The 24,652-nt window shown below is 43.9% G+C and overlaps 1 protein-coding gene across 1 annotated transcript; it reads left to right on the top strand.

Moving 5' to 3' along the window:
* Nucleotides 1-2,882: 2,882 nt before the first annotated feature.
* LOC124692430 (protein S-acyltransferase 10-like) lies at nt 2,883-7,684 on the top strand. The gene is made up of 11 exons (XM_047225807.1): nt 2,883-2,973; nt 3,080-3,194; nt 3,738-3,812; nt 3,912-3,983; nt 4,087-4,221; nt 4,323-4,356; nt 5,046-5,155; nt 6,341-6,430; nt 6,539-6,622; nt 7,118-7,183; nt 7,266-7,684. The coding sequence occupies exons 1-11, from the start codon at nt 2,925-2,927 to the stop codon at nt 7,438-7,440; spliced, it is 1,005 nt and encodes a 334-aa protein (XP_047081763.1). The 5' UTR covers nt 2,883-2,924; the 3' UTR covers nt 7,441-7,684.
* The last annotated feature ends 16,968 nt before the right edge of the window (nt 7,685-24,652 follow it).

Below are 24,652 nucleotides of genomic sequence, written 5' to 3'. Positions count from 1 at the left end.
GATAAACTCTTGCGAGCAAGTCTCGTTTCCAGTGCAGCTGAATTGACAACTCCGCTGTTAAGGCTTCCAAGTGTTCTTTGTCTCCCCTTGTGTCGAATCAATAAATTGGGTTTTACTTCCCTCGAAGACTGTTGCGATCCCCTATACTTGTGGGTCATCAACGCGTCGCAGACGGGACATGGGCCATAAAAGCCACGTTGTTTGGTGGCTTGCACAGAGTTTTTTCGGCCCCGTCGAGATTTGGGCTCTGCCCGTTTGGTAGATCGGTTTTCAGGCCTGCTAGCAGCCCAGAACGACGCCCCTGTTGTTTCGTTGCAATCCATAATGTGCTTCTGCTTACATCTTCCCTTCGGTGGTGAGGTAACCAGCGATCAACAACAGAAGAAAGAACACAATCACAGTTCAGGTAAACTTAGCACTGATCATATTTCAAACACGGTCATAGTTGACGATACATGACGATCATAGTTCATGACACAACAGAGACGATCTTAGTTCAACACACAACAGGAACATCAACTAGACACAGACATCGTAGCAGCGACACAGAACCAGGTAAGCTTCGGACATGACTTTCGAAGACGACACACCTGGTGGTATAGCCAAGGTAACGGTACCTGGTCATCACCTAAGTGCAGGTGTGGTCGAAGATGACCACACTGTACTCGAAGGAGGACACCTTCTTGAAGATGAGAAACTGGCCTACCTGCAGCTGATGAGCGACGGTGAAGCCCGCCCACCCCTAGTCGATGTATGTGGCATCGCCTTCTCTCGCTGTAGTCATCCTCCAGTTGCAACCAGTGTTGGTGGTGACGATGATGTTCGAAGCGATTTCTCTGAACCACCTGACGATCTGGAGCCGGCTGAAGGTGGGCCTAAAGAGGATGTGCATGAACTGGTCTGGCAGTTTCAGCAATCCACAGTCTGATCTAGGAAGGACCTACCGCGATTGGATATTAGAGTAACAGATCTAAGCAAATCGAGACCGTGAACACCAAGAACTGGACAAGAACAACAACCAATGGGGACGAACACATTGCAAATATCAATCCGAACCCTATCCTAATGGAAACCCTAGCAGATCTAATGTGCATGTCGTCGCAAATGCCCGAGAATGGCATATTGTGGCAGAACAAGTACGAAGGTGAGAAGGAGAGGTTGTTATGGCCATTGTTTCGACCGAAGACGAGCTCGAGGTCGCGGGCGAACTAGAGATGCCGATGAAGACTGTGGAGCAGGTTGCGGCCGATCTCCCGGTGCTGCTCGCCGACGTCTCCTCCTCCGGTACCGGTGCTCCTTCGTGCGGCGGTGCGACGGATTGGTCGGCGGAAGGGGAACCGCCGGGTAATGTGACAGTTTTGGGGGAGGTGAGAGTGCGGTCGCGAGTGAGAGGAAAGAGAGGGGAGCGGTGAGCCTAATAATTATGGCGTGTGTACCTGAAGGGACGCGACGTTTCCGCCTCCCTTCCCCACGCGTGCAACCTTCTAGCCGCAACGGGCCTAACCCCGGAGAAACAACCATACCAGATGTTCCTCCAGGGCATGTCCCGGAGGTGCTTTAAAATCCGGTTTCTGCAAAACGCGGTGGCCTGCAGGTCCGGCTGCGCGTTCGGTTACGGTTAATTCGGTTCGGTAAATACGGTCATTCGGTAAATACAGTTTCAGTACTTCGGTAAATACGGTTTTGTATGAGAATACAATTCGGTTTCGGTAATAACCAATAAATTTCGGTTAGGTTTCGGTAATAACCAAAATAATCAAAGTTGACGCGAATTTTTGAATGACAGAGAAATTTTGGCACGAATTTTTTAATAACAGTCAACTCTTGGCAATAACAAAAGTCTATCTGGACAAGTACAAATTTTGGCATGAATATTTTAATTGAGCCAGCAAAGCATAGTCACAAAATCACAAGACGATATATTCTGTCAACTCACATAATCATGAGATAATAACATAATATATTTACAGGGAACATCTCACACGTCTGTAAGGAAATAGTTCAGCTAATGGGGTCGTATCCTGTGTAGGAAAATTTGCTTCATGGCTGTCATGAGTACTACCATCAAAGTGTGACATGGCTGCAGTAAAAGGAAAAGGTTATCAGCTCCAGCTTCAAAGAAGGGTGCGTTTAGTATCAAATATTAACACAAGTATTAGTACTGAAGCGAGCAAGAGCAACGCACCTCACGGACCTCACCTAGGTATTAGTACTGTCAGCATGTGCGAGTGTGTGCGTGACTGCTTTTTGTGTTCATTTGGTCTGTGACTTCGTTGGATTGGGCTGGGCCTTGGCAAAACTGGAGCTGGGCTGGGATGTTGTATTTCAGTTAATTTCGGTAAAACTGCAGTTTTTGGTTAATAACTGAAATAACCGAGTCACTTATGGTTAGCACTTTTGCTAACTTAAACCTAACTGTAAAACTGAAAAAACTGAGTTTTGGTTACAGCTAGGTTTTTTTCGGTCCGGTTTTTGGTTTCGGTTCGGTTATGTGCAGTCGGACCTAACCAAATAGCCCATTCCAAAATCCAACCCATGCAAAATACTCATCTGGAGGCTACCAAACGCATCCTAGATAGTCACTCCCATAATTGTGGTGTATTACTCTGTTGAATGCAACCACCGTGCAAATCCTGATGCGATCTGTTATGTTTTAAATCAGGCGGCAGGTGGACAGAGAGCCAGTTGGTCACGCGGAGATGCATACGGATCAAGTTTCCAACTACACCTCTTGGTCCCTCCCTCACTTGCAGCTGGGCCCCATCCACTTCGATAAGACAACCACAATATAGCCCTGTCTGACACATGGGCCCTACCCCTTCTTCTACCGTCTCCGACCGGAAGGCCAAGTCGCGACGCCGGTAGCCCTCCTCACTCCTGCTCAACCATCCTCGCCGGCGGATGCGACCACGGCGGCGGCCTCAATGGCGTCCTCCTCCGCCACCGAGCCCGGCGTCCGCCTCTCCGATCGCAGTACGCTCCCTTTCTCTTTTCGATTTGCCTACAGCTCGATTTGGCCCTGGGGCTCATCCTCCGCGTCGGGTCCTGATCTGGCGTTTTGGGGCTTTCTCTTTCGCAGCCAGGAGGTCGCCCCTCAGCTTGAGGGCTATGGTGCTCCTGATGCACGTCCTGTTCGTCGGCGCCGTCTTCATGCTCGATTCGACCCTCGATAGGCGGATCCACGAGGAGCCGTGGTACAATTCCCTCCTGATTTTGCGCACCAAGTTTTTTTTTGCATTTTTTGCTTTCTCGGAGTACAAATTTAAGATTCCCTGTTGATTTCTATGACGCGTTGAAGCATGGTTCCAGCTGTGTCGCTGAAATTATCGTTTCCCCTGGTATATTTGTTTGTTAGAAAACCATATATATTAGTCTGTTTTGCTTCTTTGACAAAACTAGCTTTTGGGGTGCCCGTGTGCCAGTCGTCTGCGTGCGACCAGCTATGGAGCACAAGTCACGTAGTTCCACACAGTGGAGATAACGCTGCCTTTCCACTGCATATCATGCTGGTATTTGGTAGTTTGCGCTAGTCCCGTTTCTGCTTGACATTCCAGTTGTAGCGTGTAAGGATCACAGTTCTCAATCTTATTTGGACTCCAGAAATTATGATCAGTATGGCAATATGTTACGCCGTGATTCTGTTCATATTACACTATGATGACTAAGCAGTATTCCTATAGAAGCGGTCTATTCTTTCCTTTTTTGTTGAGGGTCTATTTGGAATCATTTGATTACAGGTATATTGGGGTGTATGGAGTGCTTGTTCTGATCACCTTAGTCCAATACTTCTACACTGCTGGTTCATCTCCAGGGTATGGAATAGCCTCATCGAATCTGTTCTCATACTCATTTTTTTTACCGAATCTGCTAAATGACTGACTTTGTGCTCTTTGGGGCTCCTGTGCTGTCAGGTATGTTATTGATGCAATGCAAGCTGGTGGTAGGATGCATGCTACCTTTGTCAATACTGCCACCCTTTCAAAGTAATGTCATAATCGCGATAGTTTTGAAGTGTTGATAACTTGTAAGAGGTATACACTGATTCTTATACTTTCTTGTGTGTGTGTTTTTGATGATTAAGAAAAGACAATCCAGTTCAAAACATGGAAGCGTAAAGTCTCCCATGAACCGGCCTCAACTAGAGAAACTTAGCCCGGTCTCTTCTACATCGTCATGGCTACATCATATCGTGGATCTTTATCCTCCTGGGTCAAGCAACAGGTAAAGCTCAAGGGATTTGTTTTTTCAGTATCTGCAGTAGTAATTTTCTTGTGTACGCCACTGTTATATAATTGAATATTCTCCTATTGTTTTTTTTATAGGGATTGGACTTGCGCATACTGCAAAATTATTCAGGTTTCGTTTTATTTCTAAGTTCATGGTGTTGAAGCTTCTATTGTTGTGATATGCAAAATGTTCTCGACCTTCATTGTTTAAAATCAACATGCTGAAACTTCATCAAGTTTCAGTATATAAAACTCCTACAGCAATGTTTCAGAATTGCAAAGTAATTGAATTCAGAACTTGGGACAATAGTTGGTTATATTTGTGGATATACTTCAATTAGTCTATTTGCAGCCTTTCTTTCATATCGTTGCTTTAAGCTGTTTTGTTATTGGCAATCAAAGAACCATTGAGGTGCCTCAAGTCTCAAGATAATGTGGATCTTTAATCTTCCTTGATATGATCCATCGTATCTTTTAATACTTCCTCCGTCCACAAAAGGATGTACAACTTTGTCTAAATTTGCATGTATCTACAACTAAAACATGTCTAGATACATGCATATTTTGACAAAGTTGAGAAATCCATTTATTGATGAAGGGAGTCCTTGATGCTCCGTTAGGGTTGCCAATTCCTAACTAGGATCATGCAACTTTGACATTTACGAAATCAAATACTACTGCATCATATATTACTACAGAATTGTTCTACCCAAATTTCTCTGCCACACTGATTTGAGTTATCCTACGCTCCAACCTGTTTCTATGTAAAGCTGTTCCTAATTGTCTAAGTTCAGTTTTTTCTGCATTACACTTTTACAGCCACCTCGTACCAGACACTGCCATGATTGTGATAAGTGTGTCCTTCAGTTTGATCATCACTGTGTTTGGCTTGGAACATGCATTGGCAAAAATAACCATTGTCGGTTTTGGTGAGTTTTGTCATGTATATCTTTGCATTGTACTTTTGACATGTACATATTGTCTGTGTTACCTTGTGTCCCTGTTTCGTGTGTTTCTGTTGCACTTATTGTCTCCTTCTATGTTCTACTGTGCATTATGTGGAAGTTCTTCATGCGTGTTTATTGATTTTCCTCTAGTACTCCATAAACATTTTGACGAGCCTACTGTATCCACTTAAACTTCATAGCACTTCATTAGTGTGACTGGCAATGCATATCAAACCATGCGTCGATTATTAATACCAACCAGCAAACAACTCTCCACCTGGTCACAAACTCTTGGTTTCCCTTTTACCTTGTGTTGTACTCCCTCTTTCTCAAAATATATGGCGCCTAAGGATTAGTCAAAAGTCAAATCTTACTAACTTTGTCTAAATATTTAGGAAAAAAAATATCTACATCTGCAATATTGAATGGACACATTAAGAAAATATACTTTATGTGAATCTATTGATATTGATTCAATATTGTAATTTGTTCATATTTTGGGACGGAGGGAGTACCAGCGCACAACATGGACATCCTTTTTTACATAACACACTGTAAACATAACATTGTTAAAGTACATTTGGATGCATATTTTTCATGTGACTAATCTAAATATTTGAAAAAGGGTAAATTTGCTACAGGACACCGTTATTTTCCGGCGTTTGCTAAAACACACCATTCGATTGTGTCTTTGCCGGGTACCATTACAATTTTGTGGCACATTTGCCAGAACACACCACCTGTCTAAAATGGGAAATTTTGCACTTTTGGCTGGGATAATCATGTTATGACTGGTTTTGAAGATAAAGTGCAAAACTTTCCATTTTTGGACAGGTGGTGTGTTTTGGCAAATGTGCTGTAAAATTGTAATGGTACCTGGCAAAGACACAAATGAACAGTGTGTTTTAGCAAACGACGTAAAATAACGGTGCCGTAAAAAACTGGTAATAGTAGGCAGCAGTTCCAAAGGTTTCGAACTGGTGTATTAGAGGATGGATGCACCTTTTTCTTTTGCCACCTGTAAAGTTAAATGCAGTTTGGTTCACTACACATGCTTGTTTTTGGACTTTTGCCGTTACACATTGGAATGTCCATTTTGCAGTGCCTTGTGTTGTGTTAGATCAATAGTTAAGATTGTTCCTTGGTTGTCTAATAAATATTTCCTAGGTGGTACATATTTCAAGAAACAATCCTGTGTACCTGGACTGTTGCTCTGTACATTGAGTCACTGCATTTAGATATTGATGACAAGGCCTGGTAAGACATGTTATTAGTTTTTAATTGCTCGTATGATGTGGCTTAAAACCTTTCAGTTTGAGCCTTATCTTTTCCTCTGATCTCATGGAACTTCTTCTTATATGTCAGGTGGAAGGATTTTATTGGTGTAATCATGTTAGCAGTATTGATATTTATCCTACTTTTTCTGCTGCTTCTGTTGATGTTTCATAGGTAAGTTTTGTAAGCGTGTGATGTGTCTAGCTGTATATGGGATTTAAATTATTGAAAAGAAATTTCAAATGGTAGCTTTAGTTTTTTTCCATGAATTGTTAAGTTGAGAACACATGCTTATCCCCTCCTTCGGGGAAAAAAAGGAGAATTAGTGAATTTGAGCATCGAAATAGCACTGTCTGAAAAAAGGCCTTGCAACAGGCCAACGGTTGAACAGACAAAACTTTTTCCAATTTATTTGTGTAACATGCAGACCTTCAATACCGTACTACCAGTTCAGATTGAGTTACAGTAGCATATAATGCCGGTTGACCTAACAAGTTGAACTTCTGAGTTAACCTGGCGAATAGAGGATCATAGGAGAATAGCCCACGGGACCATTTGGGCATTTTTTGGACCATATGTTGTTGGAAATGCTACAAAAGTATCAATATCATGCATCCACCACCTTATAATGCATGTTCAGCTGAATTTGCTCCCTTTTCCTTTTTGCAGCTATATTGCTCTTACAAATCAAACTACCTACGAAGTTGCCAGAAGGAAGCGGATATTCTACTTGAGGTATGTAATATTAGGAGTGATTCAGGTTCTACTTTGCTATGATTAACTGAGTAGTTAAACATAGGAGCTGTACTACTTGCAGGGGAATTCCTGACAGAGTTCACCCATTCAGTAAAGGCATCTGTAGAAACATCTACGATTTCTGCTTCTCTAGACAGAATGGATTTGTTCTGGAAGCTGTGCCCCCGCTGGAGGAGCTGGAAGCCAGAGCTATTCCTTACACATGCCGAGACATAATTTGCTGCCGGTGTTGTTGATATGTGTTGTACTGTACCATTCTTTACCCCCTAGCATGTGCTGCAATCCAGTTTCAGATTTTTTCGTCAATGGAAGCTGGTCTTTCATGAGCTGCACCCATAGATATGTCTCGAGTTCATTTTCATGTAAAAGCACATGTTCATTTTTACGCCAAAAAGAAGTGTATGTGTTGCTCAAGATGTAGATGCCTGTCTGTCCCCATTGTATAACCAATATATGTCTGGAAGTTCTATTTACAAGATATATGTGGCTTAAATTAGGTTTATAGGACAGAAATTGTATCGAGTGACTGTTTGCAATTCTGTATAAATGTGCTATGCAGTTGTGCTTGTTCATACCAGCATTGGGTTCACTCTTTGGAGCCGTTTTATTCTTTACTTACAAAATTGACCCGACTTTATTCAAACAACTTTCATCAGATATGGAGATCTGTCAGCCCGTATATATCAGACTGTTTCTCTGTCCGTGTCGATTGCAGAGTTCTTCCCTTAGGTGATCCTGTCTAAGCAGGCAGAGCTTCGTAATGAGGCACGTGACCTTATTTGACATGACATGACCTCGTGTGCCACTGAGTATCCTGTGAACCCAGCTGCTATGGCAAGGCCTTGTAAAAGTAGCACAGGATAATTTGCTGTTAAATCAGGCCAGGTACCCTACACCTCAGAGCTCAGAGTAGTAGTTGTTTGGTCTTTTTTTTTTCCCTTGGTCCTATTTTCTGGCTGTCTCTTGCCACAAAGGTAGAGATAATTAATGTACTCTCTCCCTTTCAAAAAGAAAGCTGCCCAAGTTTGTGTAGATATGGTTGTATCTAGAAAAAGTTGAGCAGCTTTTTTTTGAGACGGGGGGGAGTAATAGTTTTTTTTTTTTAAACGGAGGCAAAAACTTTGCCCCATCTATTAATTAAGAAGAAGTTGCTCAATTTTTAGGAGAAAACCGAGCGAAAACCTACAACAACAGGGCTAAACTCATACCAACACCACACCCACGGGAGAACAACATCAAAAGAAAGCAACCTCTAAACCAACTAGAACCGACATCCGAGAGCACAACGTCGCAAAGAAGACCCACTAAAAGGACATGACAACCAAAAAGAATCCAACAACTAATCAACCGGCTCTCTTCCTTCTTATGCTCCTGATAGTTACTTTCCTGAGAGACTTCTCCACCCTTCTGATCATATCCTCCGAGGCCTTTCCCGCCAAGACGCAGTCAATGTCCTTGCCATATCCAGGGCTAGCCGCCTCCAAACTAGCGAGCAAGCCACAAAGCTCTTTTGCAAAAAGAGCCTCAGAACTAGGCGCCAACACTTCTCCACAGTCCAAAGAGGCGAGGGACTGGCAAGGCTCCAACTGTGGTGGCGGGGGTGTCATGGCCACCTCCAAGGTCTCCAAAGAGCATAACACCAGCGGAAGCTGTAATGTCCCAGGTTTAGAGACGATCGAGGGGTATATTTTAGAAAGGGATGTGCATTGCATCGTAAATTCTGGGGAAATTTCACGTTTTTTAAACAAAACTGCATCGAAGGGGGACAAGTTTCTCTCTCGACACCTTACAGGGTTAGGGTTTCGAGAGTGCGACAAACTTGCTCTTATTCAACTAAACTAGGGTTTTGGAGAAGAGAGAAGGGAGATTGCATCACAAACTAAAGTTGCATGATTGAATTCAAATTGAAGTTGCATGATTGAATTCAACCCTAAGTTGAATTTCAATTTCAAATTCAAACATTAAATAAATATCTCATAATTCAATTGTGAGGAAATTCAATAAAGGAATTATAATAATACACAATATGAACAATACAAATAATAAGTAAAGCTCATTAGAGAAAACCTTGAGTTTTATTGATTCACACACAATATACATTGTCTTTACAATATTCACAAATTGAAATAAAAGAATATTACAATACATTACAAGAATTGGAAAAATAGAAAAAGAAAATAAAAGAAAAGTACAATGTCATATTCTACCCTAAAAACTACAAACTAATCTTCATTTAGTCTTGGACTTGATGATCTTCATGTCCATTTGATCATCATTTGGAAACCTGCACTCAAACACAACAAACACAAGTTATGCCAAGTGGCATGGCCACTTGGCAGGTTAGAAATAAATGGATTTAGAGAGGATATGACCAACAGTACGCCGAGCTGATCAGCTCACAGCCAAGTCCCAAGCCAGATACCAAGTATCTGGTACACACACACACTAGCTGCTCACACAGCTAGTGTGCATGCCCAACAGCTAGTCAGCAGGTGTGCATGCAGCACAACACACACACACAGGTCAGTGTGTCATTAAGTGTGGCCAAGCCTTGTTGTCGACCAGGAGAGCAAAGCCAGGGAAGTATAAAACCTTTTCCACCGCCAGAACCAGCAAACCATCGACAGGCTTCAGTCGGTAAGTCACCGGAGATCAAAAACACAAGAACGGGAAGAACGAGCTTTACTGTCCAACCTGCCCAAGAACACCACAGAACCAACTCAAGCATCACAGGCTTGCAAGGAGGAGCAGGGCAAGCCCAGAAATCAACCAGCAGCTAAACCTCTACACCAACAACTTTTCTAGGAGCTGGAGTGAGGTATAAAGCAAATCAACCTGATCAAAACACTGATTTGCTCATAAATAAGCATACACTTGCATCACAGAAGCAAAGTGGGTGGAAAACCCTGTGTGAGTCATCATATGGCTAATAGCCAAATTGGTGCAAGTAAACAAGAGAGAAACCAATAGGAAGTTACCCTGGGAACATTGGTTATACCAAACCAGAGGCATAACCAAAGACATCCAGCAAGGGATGATCCTATCTAGCTAGCCAAAGTTACTTAGCACCTATGACCACTACACCATCAGACAGATAGACAAATTGTATCTATTCTTGTTGTCAACATCAAAGATCACTGGAAATCCAACATGGAATTATCCAGTAATGCATTCACTAAGCCTCAACAAGCCAACAAGGGTGGGAGCTACCTAAACAGCAAATAATTGCTGTCAAGATCACCTCAACCACAAAACCAGCCAACAAAGCCACCCATCATCATCCAGGGGGTTCAGAGTGAGCTAGGGTCCCCAACAAATGGTTGGCATCCCTCTAGCTCAAGCAAATCAATTAAAAGAATCATCACTGAATTACAGTTCATCTCAATTATTCAGTAAACAAGCACAAGCTAATCAGATAAATGACACACACTGGACAACCAGCACTGGAGTCTTGCATATGGTCCAAGGGATCACTGCAAGCCTCAACAGATGCTTGATTAAGCAATGGCCTGCACAGCACCAGGACTGGTGTCACACATGTACCAGATTAAGCATCAGGAGGCATAGACAGGATGAAACAGCAACAATTACAAGCAACTGATGATCATGTGATCATCAGAAGCTTGCTAGAGCATGCCAGTACATGCTAGAGCCAACCTAGCAACAAATCATGAATCACTTGACTAACACAACCCCAATCATCAACAATGCTTCACAGCTAATCACATAAATAATTTATGATTGTATCCAGAAGCACATCAAATGTTTGATGAATCACTGGATCATAATACACCAGCCAAACATATAAATTCATCACTGTATAACACAGATCAGCCACAGTGATACTCAATTGAGCATAATCATAATATAAGCACCAGAGATAGCACACCAGGAGCACTAGCTCTTGCTAATTGCAAGGATTACACACAGTAATCAAGCCAGGGCAAGTAATTGAATACACATGATGATTTAGCCAGAGTAGTAACAAGCACAGAGGCACAGGGAGAGTTTCAAACAAGAGATGCAAGCATAAGCCAGCACATAGCCTAGGATAATTGCACAGAATCATGGCAGTAGCAAGGCCAAGCTAGTCACACATCAGCAGCAGCTAGAATCCATGGCAGCAGCACAGCACAGCAGCACACGCGCATTAGCTAGGAAGAGTAGAGCAGCAGCACAAGCATGGGCATGGTCACAGAAGCCATGGCCAGTAAAGCACAGCACAGCATAGGCATGAGGAGAGGAAGTCGCAGCACAGCCAGGAGGAGGAGGTAGAACAGGTAGAAGAAGGGAAGGTGGCGCACATACCTGGAGCAGGAGCACCACGGCGTGCCATGGCGGCACGGCGGCACGGGCCGACCACGGCAGCGCCAAGCCGCGGCCAAGCCTGGCGTCGCCGAGCACGAGCACTCCAACACCACCACGGCGTAGCTCACGGCCGCATCACCGCGTCTGGTTCGCCGGTGAACGGCGAATCGCCGCGGAACCCCACGGCCGTGCGGGCGAACGCGTTGGGGGCGAGCCAAGGGGGAGACGAAGACCAGATCGAGACGGAGGATCTGGTGCGCCGTCGAGAGGCGGTCCAGATCCGCCACATCTCATCGCCGGCAAGGGCCGGAGATGGCCGGAATAAAGCGGCGACGGCGGAGGCGATTTCGGCGTCGCAGGAGCTGAGAGGGAGTTAGGGTTAGGGCGACGCGGGGGAGACGACGCGACTGGGTCGGTTGGACCGAGCCCAGTGGGCTGGTCCAACCTAACCAGCTCGGTCGCCTGACAGGTGGACCCGAGGGGTATTTTGGTCATTTCCAAAATACCCATTTAAATGGATATTTCAAAGAATTTTAAAAAATAGAATCTAACTCTAAAAAATAATTAAAATATGAAAAATGCTCAGCATAAAATTCTCTATCATAATAAAATATGAAACAGAATTTTTGAAGATAAACAAGAATAAGTTCAAATTTGATGATTAAAATAATCATTTAAATCACACATATTATTTTCAATAATGAAAATAAGTCCATAAAATCTTTTGGACTTTAAAAACACCTTGACAACATTTCAAGGTTGTATTTTGCCCTAAAAAGAATATCCCCAAATTATTCATAGTATTAACCTCTCACATGAAATATTAACGACATCGGAAGGGGGAACAAACCCTAAAAATGGAATCATGCATAAATGCTTTTTAACCATTGCCCTTATCGGACAATGGTGCTATTTTTCAGCAACAGAGGACAAGGGTCAGTCCACACCATCCAACTGCAACACTTTGCAGTGTTCAGGCAAGTTCATCACTTGCTCATACCATTCGAGTATTTTTATCAAATTACTTGCAAAGTACTATGTTTATCACTACTGCATAAAAACCAAAACCACTATTTTCATAACTATGAATATGACTATGTGGTGGGCAATGGAACCATGGATTGTGTTGATATGGTGGAGGTTCCATTGCAAGGGTTTATATCCATCTAGGATTAAACAACAAATGTCGTCCAGTGATTCTTGTGCCGTAATACCCGTGTTAACCATAAGATCCGGAGTGGGACGGAGTAGTCAAAAGTGTTTCCACCTCTCGTTCATCAACGGATGCTCATTGCGGGTGCACATGATCTCGAGAGACATGATGCGAGGGGAACCCGTAGAAGTCCCCACGGTAATGAGGTCTATGATGGGTTGCAACTGCGGCGTAGGAATGTATGGTAGAGCCCTGCATTGTCGTCGTGGTCGGGGTCCACCCTAATATGGGAATAATGGGACCGGCGTGGACCCAGGGTCGGAGATTGCAGCAACGGGTGGGTGTTCGAGGTAGCGGAGGAACATGATTGGCTAGACCTTACACCGGGCCTCACACCATAGGAAGTGTGGACGGGAAAGCTGCCCGGTTGGCACCAAGGTTAAGATCTCTTATGGGTAAAGCAACACACCTCGCGAGTGTAAAGAACCGTGACCTGTCACTCCTTGTTCCGGGATATGGAACTACGAACGCGGCCGGAAAGGAGCTCCATGAAGTTCTAGTAAACCGGTGAAGGCTGACGGACATAGTTCTTTGAAATAAAAGAAACCTTTTGAAGAAATGTTTATCAAAACCTGCATTGGTATTAGACTTTCTGTTCTAATATCGTAGCTAGTGCATTAAACACCTCTTTTCTATAATGAACTTGTTGAGTACGCTCGTACTCATCCCACTCTTAAATCCTCGCTTAGATTGTACGAACCATCCGGAGGAGGACAACGACAACCCTGAAGGAGCCGAGATCATCGGCTATGAAGAACCAGACCTCTCTGGAGGTGTTGAAGGCGTAGACTACCTTATAGTCTACGGAACCGGGGAGGATTCCGGAGGAGATTAAGTTTAGACCAACCAAGTAGTAGCATTATCTGAGCAGTACGAACTCTTAGTACTTAGCTGCTCGAGGGAATAAATGTACCACTTAGTAAGACTCTTGTATTATAAGTTAAGCTGGGTTCACCTCGAACCCATGAGTATCCCTCTTAGGACCCAAGAGGAGCTCCGAGATGATATGTACATTATGCTTGTAATAATAAATGAATGAGTTATGGACCTTCTATGTTCTGTTGTACTACTCTGAGGGATGTAATATTTGCGGAAGGGTACTTCGTGAATGTTATATCAACGACTGGCATACTACAACATGCGGTGGTATGCGGGGTCACCACGGTTGGTATCGAGCAAAAGCTTTGACCTTAGGTTGGAACCTAGTAAATGGGACCGAACGTTAGGAGTCAAATAGGATTAGTAAAGAATTCTCTAAAAATATGGTGTATATTCAATTGAGAATACAACAATCATATCTTTTAGTGCGATAATTCTTTATTATCTCTATTATGATGCATTATTACTAATCTTATATTCTTTCTATTTCCACGAGCCAACTATGGCAAGTTCACGTCCGGGACGAAACGTGAAAGTGATGGATTCAACAACGAGTGAATATGAAGGAGGACTCGCGAGATATTCTTCGTGCCATGTTACTTGAATTTGGGTGTGATCCCGAGATCCAAGTAAAGAAATACATGTACTACGACGGTACTGTATTGGCGAAGTGTAGGGTAGGACTAAGACTTCCAGAATCCCTAGGAATGAGTATAGTGATGCCAGCAGGTGAGGCTAGAACTACCCAAACAGCCTACCATATAGCATGAGAGCCATCACTGATATTCGGGAACATAAGACGAAAGAGCTTATGGGTTCCGAATTCTCACACATTCCTCACATGGAGGAGGAAGATGATCCTATGCTTAACCACTTCAAATTTGCAAAACACAAACCAGCAGAAGCCGCTAAGTACATGGACAATAGCCGCAACTTACTGTCATTGTTCTTTCAGTTGCACCGACATCTGTCGGGGGCAATTGATACAATGCTAGAGGAGTTCACTGAACCCAAGGAGGAGACTAAGGGGAAGGAAACCATGGAGAATGAAGTGCACACACCAGTTTACTCAGCTGGTGACTACATTAGTATTGACCATCCTGAACTAGAAACTACACCCATTACACCTAGGTACTATCCTAGTAGTTCCTATAAAGGTTATGAGGGTGGAGAGGAATCCGGAAACAATCAGCATTCCGAGACTCCTATAGAGAACTCAACAGGTTGGCGTTGGGGGTCAGACACCGGAAACTCTGGCAATTCAGTCAGAAATAATGCGGAGATGCATGAGGACGCCACAACCCAGTTCCAGGGCAATCAGTATAATAGGGGTGACTATGAGGAGTACCCTATACTGATCGAGTCAGATACTGATGGAGGTAATACCTATGGCGGAGTCACAGGGGAGTATACCCGATGGGTGGATTATGATGTTTTGAATAATCAATTCATGAACACGAGATTTCTCCCTCGGATCATCCTCTGATTCCGACTACCGGCCAACGGGAAGACCCTATGTTCCGGATTACGTCGGGAGGACGACACGTTCGACCGGATGGAAGCCTGGGATGTACCGGGAGTGAAGTACGACTAGAGACCACCAAGGGAGGCGAGACTACAATACATAAGTACCACATGTATTGTAGTGTGTTATATTTGTAGAAATTTGTACATATACTTCAATAAGTGAGTTTTCATACTCACATAGACCCCGAGTATTGTAATAAGACCACTTAAGTATGTATATACATGGTATATGTTTTGAATGATTTGGATTTGCTTCCTGATTTCCATTGCGTGACTAGTTATGTGCACAAAGTTGAGCTCAGAAAACTTGCGCATGGAGTAATTATGAGTATCACCTTGTGTTGCAGAACTAGGGGGATATGTCGGGACCGGTAGGTGAGGAGAGTGAAGCGCAGCGCATGGAGCGCGAGGCTAAGCAGAAGGAAGAGGCTGATGAAGCAGCCAGAAATCAGTTTCCACCACCACCACCCATGACGCAGCAGAACTTCGTCCAGTACATGCAAATGATGGAGGAGAGGCAACGGATAGCGTTGGAGCAGCAGAACAAGTTCTTCCAGGAGCTGCTTCAACAAAACAAGGTAGAAAGACCTGATAACCTGGGAGTCACTCTGTCAGACTTCCAGAATACTAAGCCTATATCCTTCGCATACGCGCCCGAGCCTATGGACGCGGAGGATTGGCTGATGGACACTGAGCGAAAGCTCAACACCGTCGGATGCAATGACCTGGAGAAGGTCAGATACGCAACACACTTGTTGTATGGACCTGCCGCATCATGGTGGGACAATATAGTAGCCGTTTATCCGGCTGGGAAGGTATTCACCTGGGAGGAGTTTAAGAGGAAGTTCAGGGAATCCAATGTCCCTGAAAGCATTGTGGAGCTGAAGCGTCGAGAATTTGAGAGTCTCGAGCAGAAGGATAAGGCCATCCTGACTTATGTCAGGGAGTTTTCGAAGCTGTCCCGGTACGCTGTTGAGGAGGTCAACACCGAGGACAAGAAGAAGAAGAGGTTCATGCGGGGATTGAATCCCCAGTTCAAGGTTCAGCTTAGGATGATGGGGGCAACTGAATTCCAAGAGTTGGTGGATGCAGCCATCACTCTTGAAGATGACTTCAAGCAACTGCAGGATGAGAAGAGGAAGAAGGCTAAATTCGAGCCTAAGAGGTTTGTCATCAACAAGCCTAATACAGGCTTGAGTTTCAAACCAAGGTACAACAACAACAACAACCGAAAAGGACCGTACAACCAGCCTATGGCTCAGATTGTTTGCCGTAGCTGTGGAGGTACGGGACATTTTTCCAAGGAATGCAAGAAGCCCAGGATAATCTGTTTTGGTTGTCGTGAGGAGGGGCACATGATGAAGGATTGCCCTAGGAATAAAAATAAAGGAGGTCAGTCTGGAGGAGGAGGAAGCCGAGGAGGAAACACCGGAGGGAACTGGAAGAACAAGAAACCCTTCGGCAAGTTAAACTGCACCAGCTTGGAGGAGGTGGTTAACTCCGATCAGGCAGTGATAGGTACGCTCCGGATACTTACTCATCCCGGCAAAGTAATTTTTGATACTTGGTGCAACTACATCATTCATTTCTTAGCAATTCATCATCAAACATGGGATTAGTTGCACTAAGTTAGATACACCCATAACCATACTTTCCGCGGGGGGAACGATAGTAGTAACCCATACCAAACAAAAACAAGTCATCATGATCAATAAATGCGCGTTTGACGCAGACCTATTCATTTTACCGATGAAGGACATTGATTTCATTCTTGGTATGAACTGGTTAGAAGCTAACAGAGCATTGATCGACTGTGTGAATAAGACTGTGTCTTTGAAAAGCCCCGATGGAAGTAGAATGATCTATCAAGGAGACAAGCATACACAGATCAAAGTCAAGCTACAGCTGAACAGCATGAAGGAGGTGAAGTTGGAGGATATACCTGTAGTAAATGAATTCCAGGATGTGTTTCCTAAGGAATTACCTGGAATGCCACCAGATAGGGAGATAGAATTTACTATCGACCTAATTCCGAGAACGACTCCGATTGCTAAAGCACCATATAAGATGGGGCCTAAAGAGTTGAAAGAACTTAAGGAGCAATTGGATGACTTGGAACAGAAAGGATTCATACAAGAGAGTGTTTCACCATGGGGATCACCTGTGATCTTCGTGGATAAAAGAGACGGAGGTAGAAGGATGTGCGGAGACTACAGGAATTTGAACAACGTCACAATCAAGAACAAGTACCCACTTCCTAGAATACAAGATTTATTTGATCAAGTTAGAGGAGCGGGAGTCTTTTCCAAAATTGATCTAAGGTCCGGTTATCATCAGATTAAGATCAAGAAGGAAGACGTTCCGAAAACCGCCTTTGTCTCAAGGTATGGACATCACGAATACCTTGTAGTACCTTTTGGATTAACCAATGCCCCAGCAATCTTCATGAATCTTATGAGTAAGATCTTCATGCCATATTTAGACAAGTTTGTCATCGTATTCATCGATAATATCTTGATATACTCCAAAGATACTGAACATGCTGAACATCTGAGGTTAGTGTTGCAAACACTAAGAGAACATCAGCTCTATGCCAAGTTCAGCAAGTGTGAATTTTGGCTAGATCAAGTGGAATTTCTTGGTCATGTCATTAGCAAAGATGGAATAGCTGTTAACCCGAGCAAGGTAGCAGCAGTTTTAGATTGGGAAGCACCCAAGACTGTCAAGGAAATCCGAGGATTCCTAGGAATGGCAGGATACTATCGGAGATTCATTGAAGGATTCTCCAAGATAGCAGGACCAATGACGAAGCTTGTTAAGAAAGAACACACCATTTGTGTGGTCGGAGGAGTGTGAGAAGAGTTTTCAAACTCTGAAGGAGAAACTCACCACAGCACCGGTGTTAGCAGTTCCTGAAGTTGGCAAGGATTACATCGTGTACTGTGACGCATCCAAGCATGGATTGGGTTGCGTACTCATGCAGGATCGGAAAGTAATATCTTATGGATCGAGGCAACTCAGACCTCATGAAGTGAATTATCCAACACATGACTTAGAACTAGCAGCAGTTGTATTTGCACTTAAAACTTGGAGACATTTTCTCTATGGAGCCAAGTGTGAGCTCTATACGGATCATAAGAGTCTCAAGTACTTCTTCACTCAGAAGGAACTCAATATGAGGCAGAAAAGATGGCTTGAACTAATCAAGGATTATGATTTGACCATCAATTATACTCCAGGAAAGGCTAATGTTGTAGCAGATGCCTTGAGTAGGAAGAGCACTGGAGGAGTAGAACAAGAGTTATCACCGGAGTTGAGGAAGGAAATAAGCCAAGCGCAAATACAACTTTGGGAGAAAGAGGCTCATGAAGGGCTATCGGCTTTACAAGTAGCCGATGAGCTAAATGTTAACCTAAAGAATGAGATAATGATGGGTCAGTTGGACGATCCATTCATCGTGGAGGAGATGAGAAGGATTGATGAAGGAAGACCATCAGAATTCCACCGAGGAGAATCAGGATCACTATGGTTTCAGAAGAGGATTTGCGTTCCGGATATTGCTGAGATCAAGGAAGTGATACTCCGGGAAGCCCATCAAACACCATATTCCATACATCCAGGGAGTACAAAGATGTACATGGATCTCAAGGAGTTATTCTGGTGGAATAATATGAAGAGAGAAATAGCACAATACGTGGCGGAATGCCATACCTGCCAAAGAGTGAAGGCTGAACATCGAGTACGGCGGAGAAAGTTACAACCTTTACCCATCCCAGAATGGAAATGGGAGGAGATAGGAATGGATTTCATCACCGGATTACCCATGACCAATAAAAAGAAGGATATGATATGGGTAATCGTGGACCGGTTGACGAAGAGTGCACACTTCTTAGCAGTAAATCAGCAAGATAAAGGAGAAAAATTCATCGATCTTTACATCAAAGAGATCGTGAGTAAACATGGAGTGCCCAAGAAGATCGTGTCAGATCGAGGATCCGTGTTCACGTCAGCATTTTGGAAACAATTACATGAAGCTTTAGGATCTAAGTTGGACTATAGTACCGCCTATCATCCTCAGACAGGTGGACAAACCGAGAGAACTAACCAGATCCTAGAGGATATGCTTAGGGCTTGTGTTCTAGACTTCGGAGGATCATGGGAGGAGCACTTGCCACTAGCAGAGTTTTCATACAATAACAGCTATCAAAGCAGCATAAAGATGGCACCGTTCGAAGCTCTGTACGGAAGAAACTGTAGATCACGCATATGCTGGTATGAGGCTGGAGCAAGCAAAGAGTTTAATCCTGATTATGTCAAAGAAAAGCAACAAATCATTGACATTATAAGAGACAGGCTTAAGATAGCCCAAAGTCGACAAAAGAGTTATGCTGATCAGAAGCGAAGGACATGGGAGCCACAGGTTGGAGACATGGTATATCTCAAGGTGAGCCCGATGAAAGGACTTCAGAGATTTGGAGTAAAGGGGAAGTTAAGCCCTAGATACATCGGACCTTTCAAGATTCCGAGTCAAAACCGAGGGTTAAGCCTTTGAATTGGAACTACCGGGAAGGTTAGCTCAAGTTCACAACGTATTCCATGTGTCGCAACTCAGGAAATGCTTAAAAACCCCAGATGAGCCAGTAACACATGAGGAGCTCGAATTACAACCAGATTTGACTTACATCGAGAAGCCAGCCAAGATTCTCGAGGAAAACGGGAAACAACTTAGGAATCGAGCTATTAAGTACTGCAAGATACAGTGGAAACATCATCCCGAGAGAGAAGCCACCTGGGAAAAAGAGGAAGACCTGAGGAAAACATACCCCGAACTCTTCAGGTATTGCAACCACAACTTCGGGACGAAGTTTTCTTTAAGGGGGAAAGGCTGTAATGTCCCAGGTTTAGAGACGATCGAGGGGTAGATTTTAGAAAGGGATGTGCATTGCATCGTAAATTCTGGGGAAATTTCGCGCTTTTAAAACAAAACTGCATCGAAGGGGGACAAGTTTCTCTCTCGACACCTTACAAGGTTAGGGTTCGAGAGTGCGACAAACTTGCTCTTATTCAACTAAACTAGGGTTTTGGAGAAGAGAGAAGGGAGATTGCATCACAAACTTAAGTTGCATGATTGAATTCAAATTGAAGTTGCATGATTGAATTCAACCCTAAGTTGAATTTGAATTTCAAATTCAAACATTAAATAAATATCTAATAATTCAATTGTGAGGAAATTCAATAAAGGAATTATAATAATACACAATATGAACAATACAAATAATAAGTAAAGCTCATTAGAGAAAACCTTGAGCTTTATTGATTCACACACAATATACATTGTCTTTACAATATTCACAAATTGAAATAAAAGAATATTACAATACATTACAAGAATTGGCAAAATAGAAAAAGAAAAGAAAAGAAAAGTACAATGTCATATTCTACCCTAAAAACTAGAAACTAATCTTCATTTAGTCTTGGACTTGATGATCTTCATGTCCATTTGATCATCATTTGGAAACCTGCACTCAAACACAACAAACACAAGTTATGCCAAGTGGCATAGCCACTTGGCAGGTTAGAAATAAATGGATTTAGAGAGGATATGACCAACAGCTGCCAAGCTGATCAGCTCACAGCCAAGTCCCAAGCCAGATACCAAGTATCTGGTACACACACACACACTAGCTGCTCACACAGCTAGTGTGCATGCCCAACAGCTAGTCAGCAGGTGTGCATGCAGCACAGCACACACACACAGGTCAGTGTGTCACCAAGTGTGGCCAAGCCTTGTTGTCGACCAGGAGAGCAAAGCCAGGGAAGTATAAAACCTTTTCCACCGCCAGAACCAGCAAACCATCGACAGGCTTCACTGGTAAGTCACCAGAGATCAAAAACACAAGAACATGAAGAACATCTTTACTGTTCAACCTGCCCAAGAACACCACAGAACCAACTCAAGCATCACAGGCTTGCAAGGAGGAGCAGGGCAAGCCCAGAAATCAACCAGCAGCTAAACCTCTACACCAACAACTTTTCTAGGAGCTGGAGTGAGGTATAAAGCAAATCAACCTGAGCAAAACACTGATTTTCTCATAAATAAGCATACACTTGCATCACAGAAGCAAAGTGGGTGGAAAACCCTGTGTGAGTCATCATATGGCTAATAGCCAAATTGGTGCAAGTAAACAAGAGAGAAACCAATAGGAAGTCACCCTGGGAACATTGGTTATACCAAACCAGAGGCATAACCAAAGACATCCAGCAAGGGATGATCCTATCTAGCTAGCCAAAGTTACTTAGCACCTATGACCACTACACCATCAGACAGATAGACAAATTGTGTCTATTCTTGTCGTCAACATCAAAGATCACTGGAAATCCAACATGGATTTATCCAGTAATGCATTCACTAAGCCTCAACAAGCCAACAAGGGTGGGAGCTACCTAAACAGCAAAGAACTGCTGTCAAGATCACCTCAACCACAAAACCAGCCAACAAAGCCACCCATCATCACCCAGGGGGTTCAGAGTGAGCTAGGGTCCCCAACAAATGGTTGGCATCCCTCTAGTCAAGCAAATCAATTAAAAGAATCATCACTGAATTACAGTTCATCTCAATTATTCAGTAAACAAGCACAAGCTAATCAGATAAATGACACACACTGGACAACCAGCACTGGAGTCTTGCATATGGTCCAAGGGATCACTGCAAGCCTCAACAGATGATTGATTAAGCAATGGCCTGCACAGCACCAGGACTGGTGTCACACAGGTACCAAATTAAGCATCAGGAGGCACAGACAGGATGAAACAGCAACAATTACAAGCAACTGATGATCAGATCATCAGAAGCTTGCTAGATCATGCCAGTACATGCTAGAGCCAACCTAGCAACAAATCATGAATCACTTGACTAACACAACCCCAATTCATCAACAGTGCTTCACAGCTAATCACATAAATAATTTATGATTGTATCCAGAAGCACATCAAATGTTTGATGAATCACTGGATCATAATACACCAGCCAAACATATAAATTCATCACTGTATAACACAGATCAGCCACAGTGATACTCAATTGAGCATAATCATAATATAAGCACCAGAGATAGCACACCAGGAGCACTAGCTCTTGCTAATTGCAAGGATTACACACAGTAATCAAGCCAGGGCAAGTAATTGAATACACATGATGATTTAGCCAGAGTAGTAACAAGCACAGAGGCACAGGGAGAGTTTCAAACAAGAGATGCAAGCATAAGCCAGCACATAGCCTAGGATAATTGCACAGAATCATGGCAGTAGCAAGGCCAAGCTAGTCACACATCAGCAGCAGCTAGAATCCATGGCAGCAGCACAGCACAACAGCACACGCGCATTAGCTAGGAAGAGTAGAGCAGCAGCACAAGCATGGGCATGGTCACAGAAGCCATGGCCATGGCCAGTAAAGCACAGCACAGCATAGGCATGAGGAGAGGCAGTCGCAGCACAGCCAGGAGGAGGAGGTAGAACAGGTAGAAGAAGGGAAGGTGGCGCACATGCACGGAGCGGAGAGCACCACGGCGTGCCATGGCGGCACGGCGGCACGGGCCGACCACGGCAGCGCCAAGCCGCGGCCAAGCCTGGCGTCGCCGAGCACGAGCGCTCCAACAGCACCACGGCGTAGCTCACGGCCGCATCACCGCATCTGGTTCGCCGGTGAACGGCGAATCGCCGCGGAACCCCACGGCCGTGCGGCCGAACGCGTTGGGGGCGAGCCAAGGGGGAGACGAAGACCAGATCGAGACGGAGGATCTAGTGCGCCGTCGAGAGGCGGTCCAGATCCGCCACATCTCGTCGCCGGCAAGGGCCGGAGATGGCCGGAATAAAGCGGCGATGGCGGAGGCGATTTCGGCGTCGCAGGAGCTGAGAGGGAGTTAGGGTTAGGGCGACGTGGGGGAGACGACGCGACTGGGTCGGTTGGACCGAGCCCAGTGGGCTGGTCCAACCTAACCAGCTCGGTCGCCGACGGGGTGGACCCGAGGGGTATTTTGGTCATTTCCAAAATACCCATTTAAATGGATATTTCAAAGAATTTTAAAAAATAGAATCTAACTCTAAAAAAATAATTAAAAATATGAAAAATGCTCAGCATAAAATTCTCTATCATAATAAAATATATAACAGAATTTTTGAAGATAAACAAGAATAAGTTCAAATTTGATGATTATAATAATCATTTAAATCACACATATTATTTTCAATAATGAAAATAAGTCCATAAAATCTTTTGGACTTTAAAAACACCTTGACAACATTTCAAGGTTGTATTTTGCCCTAAAAAGAGTATCCCCAAATTATTCATAGTATTAACCTCTCACATGAAATATTAACGACATCGGAAGGGGGGAACAAACCCTAAAAATGGAATCATGCATAAATGCTTCTTTAACCATTGCCCTTATCATACAATGATGCTATTTTTCAGCAACAGAGGACAAGGGTCAGTCCACACCATCCAACTGCAACACTTTGCAGTGTTCAGGCAAGTTCATCACTTGCTCATGCCATTCGAGTATTTTTATCAAATTACTTCCAAAGTACTATGTTTATCACTACTGCATAAAAACCAAAACCACTATTTTCATAACTATGAATATGACTATGTGGTGGGCAATGGAACCATGGATTGTGTTGATATGGTGGAGGTTCCATTGCAAGGGTTTATATCCATCTAGGATTAAACAACAAATGTCGTCCAGTGATTGTTGTGTCGTAATAACCGTGTTAACCATAAGATCCGGAGTGGGACGGAGTAGTCAAAAGTATTTCCACCTCTCGTTCATCAACGGATGCTCATTACTGGGTGCACATGATCTCGAGAGACATGATGCAGGGGGGAACCCGTAGAAGTCCCCACGGTAATGAGGTCTATGATGGGTTGCAACTGCCGGCGTAGGAATGTATGGTAGAGCCCTGCATTGTCGTCGTGGTCGGGGTCCACCCTAATATGGGAATAATGGGACCGGCGTGGACCCAGGGTCGGAGATTGCAGCAACGGGTGGGTGTTCGAGGTAGCGGAGGAACATGATTGGCTAGACCTTATACCGGGCCTCACACCATAGGAAGTGTGGACGAGAAAGCTGCCCGGTTGGCACCAAGGTTAAGATCTCTTATGGGTAAAGCAACACACCTCTGCAGAGTGTAAAGAACCGTGACCTGTCACTCCCTGTTCCGGGATATGGAACTACGAACGCGGCCGGAAAGGAGCTCCATGAAGTTCTAGTAAACCGGTGAAGGTTGACGGACATAGTTCTTTGAAATAAAAGCAACCTCTTGAAGAAATGTTTATCAAAACCTGCATTGGTATTAGACTTTCTGGTCTAATATCGTAGCTAGTGCATTAAACACCTCTTTTCTATAATGAACTTGTTGAGTACGCTCGTACTCATCCCACTCTTAAATCCCCTGCTTAGATTGTCTGAACCATCTGGAGGAGGACAACGACAACCCTGAAGGAGCCGAGATCATCGGCTATG

Source organism: Lolium rigidum, chromosome 2 (assembly GCF_022539505.1).
Source record: "Lolium rigidum isolate FL_2022 chromosome 2, APGP_CSIRO_Lrig_0.1, whole genome shotgun sequence".
Classification (NCBI taxonomy): Eukaryota; Viridiplantae; Streptophyta; class Magnoliopsida; order Poales; family Poaceae; genus Lolium; species Lolium rigidum.
This window is presented reverse-complemented; position numbering and strand designations above follow the sequence as displayed.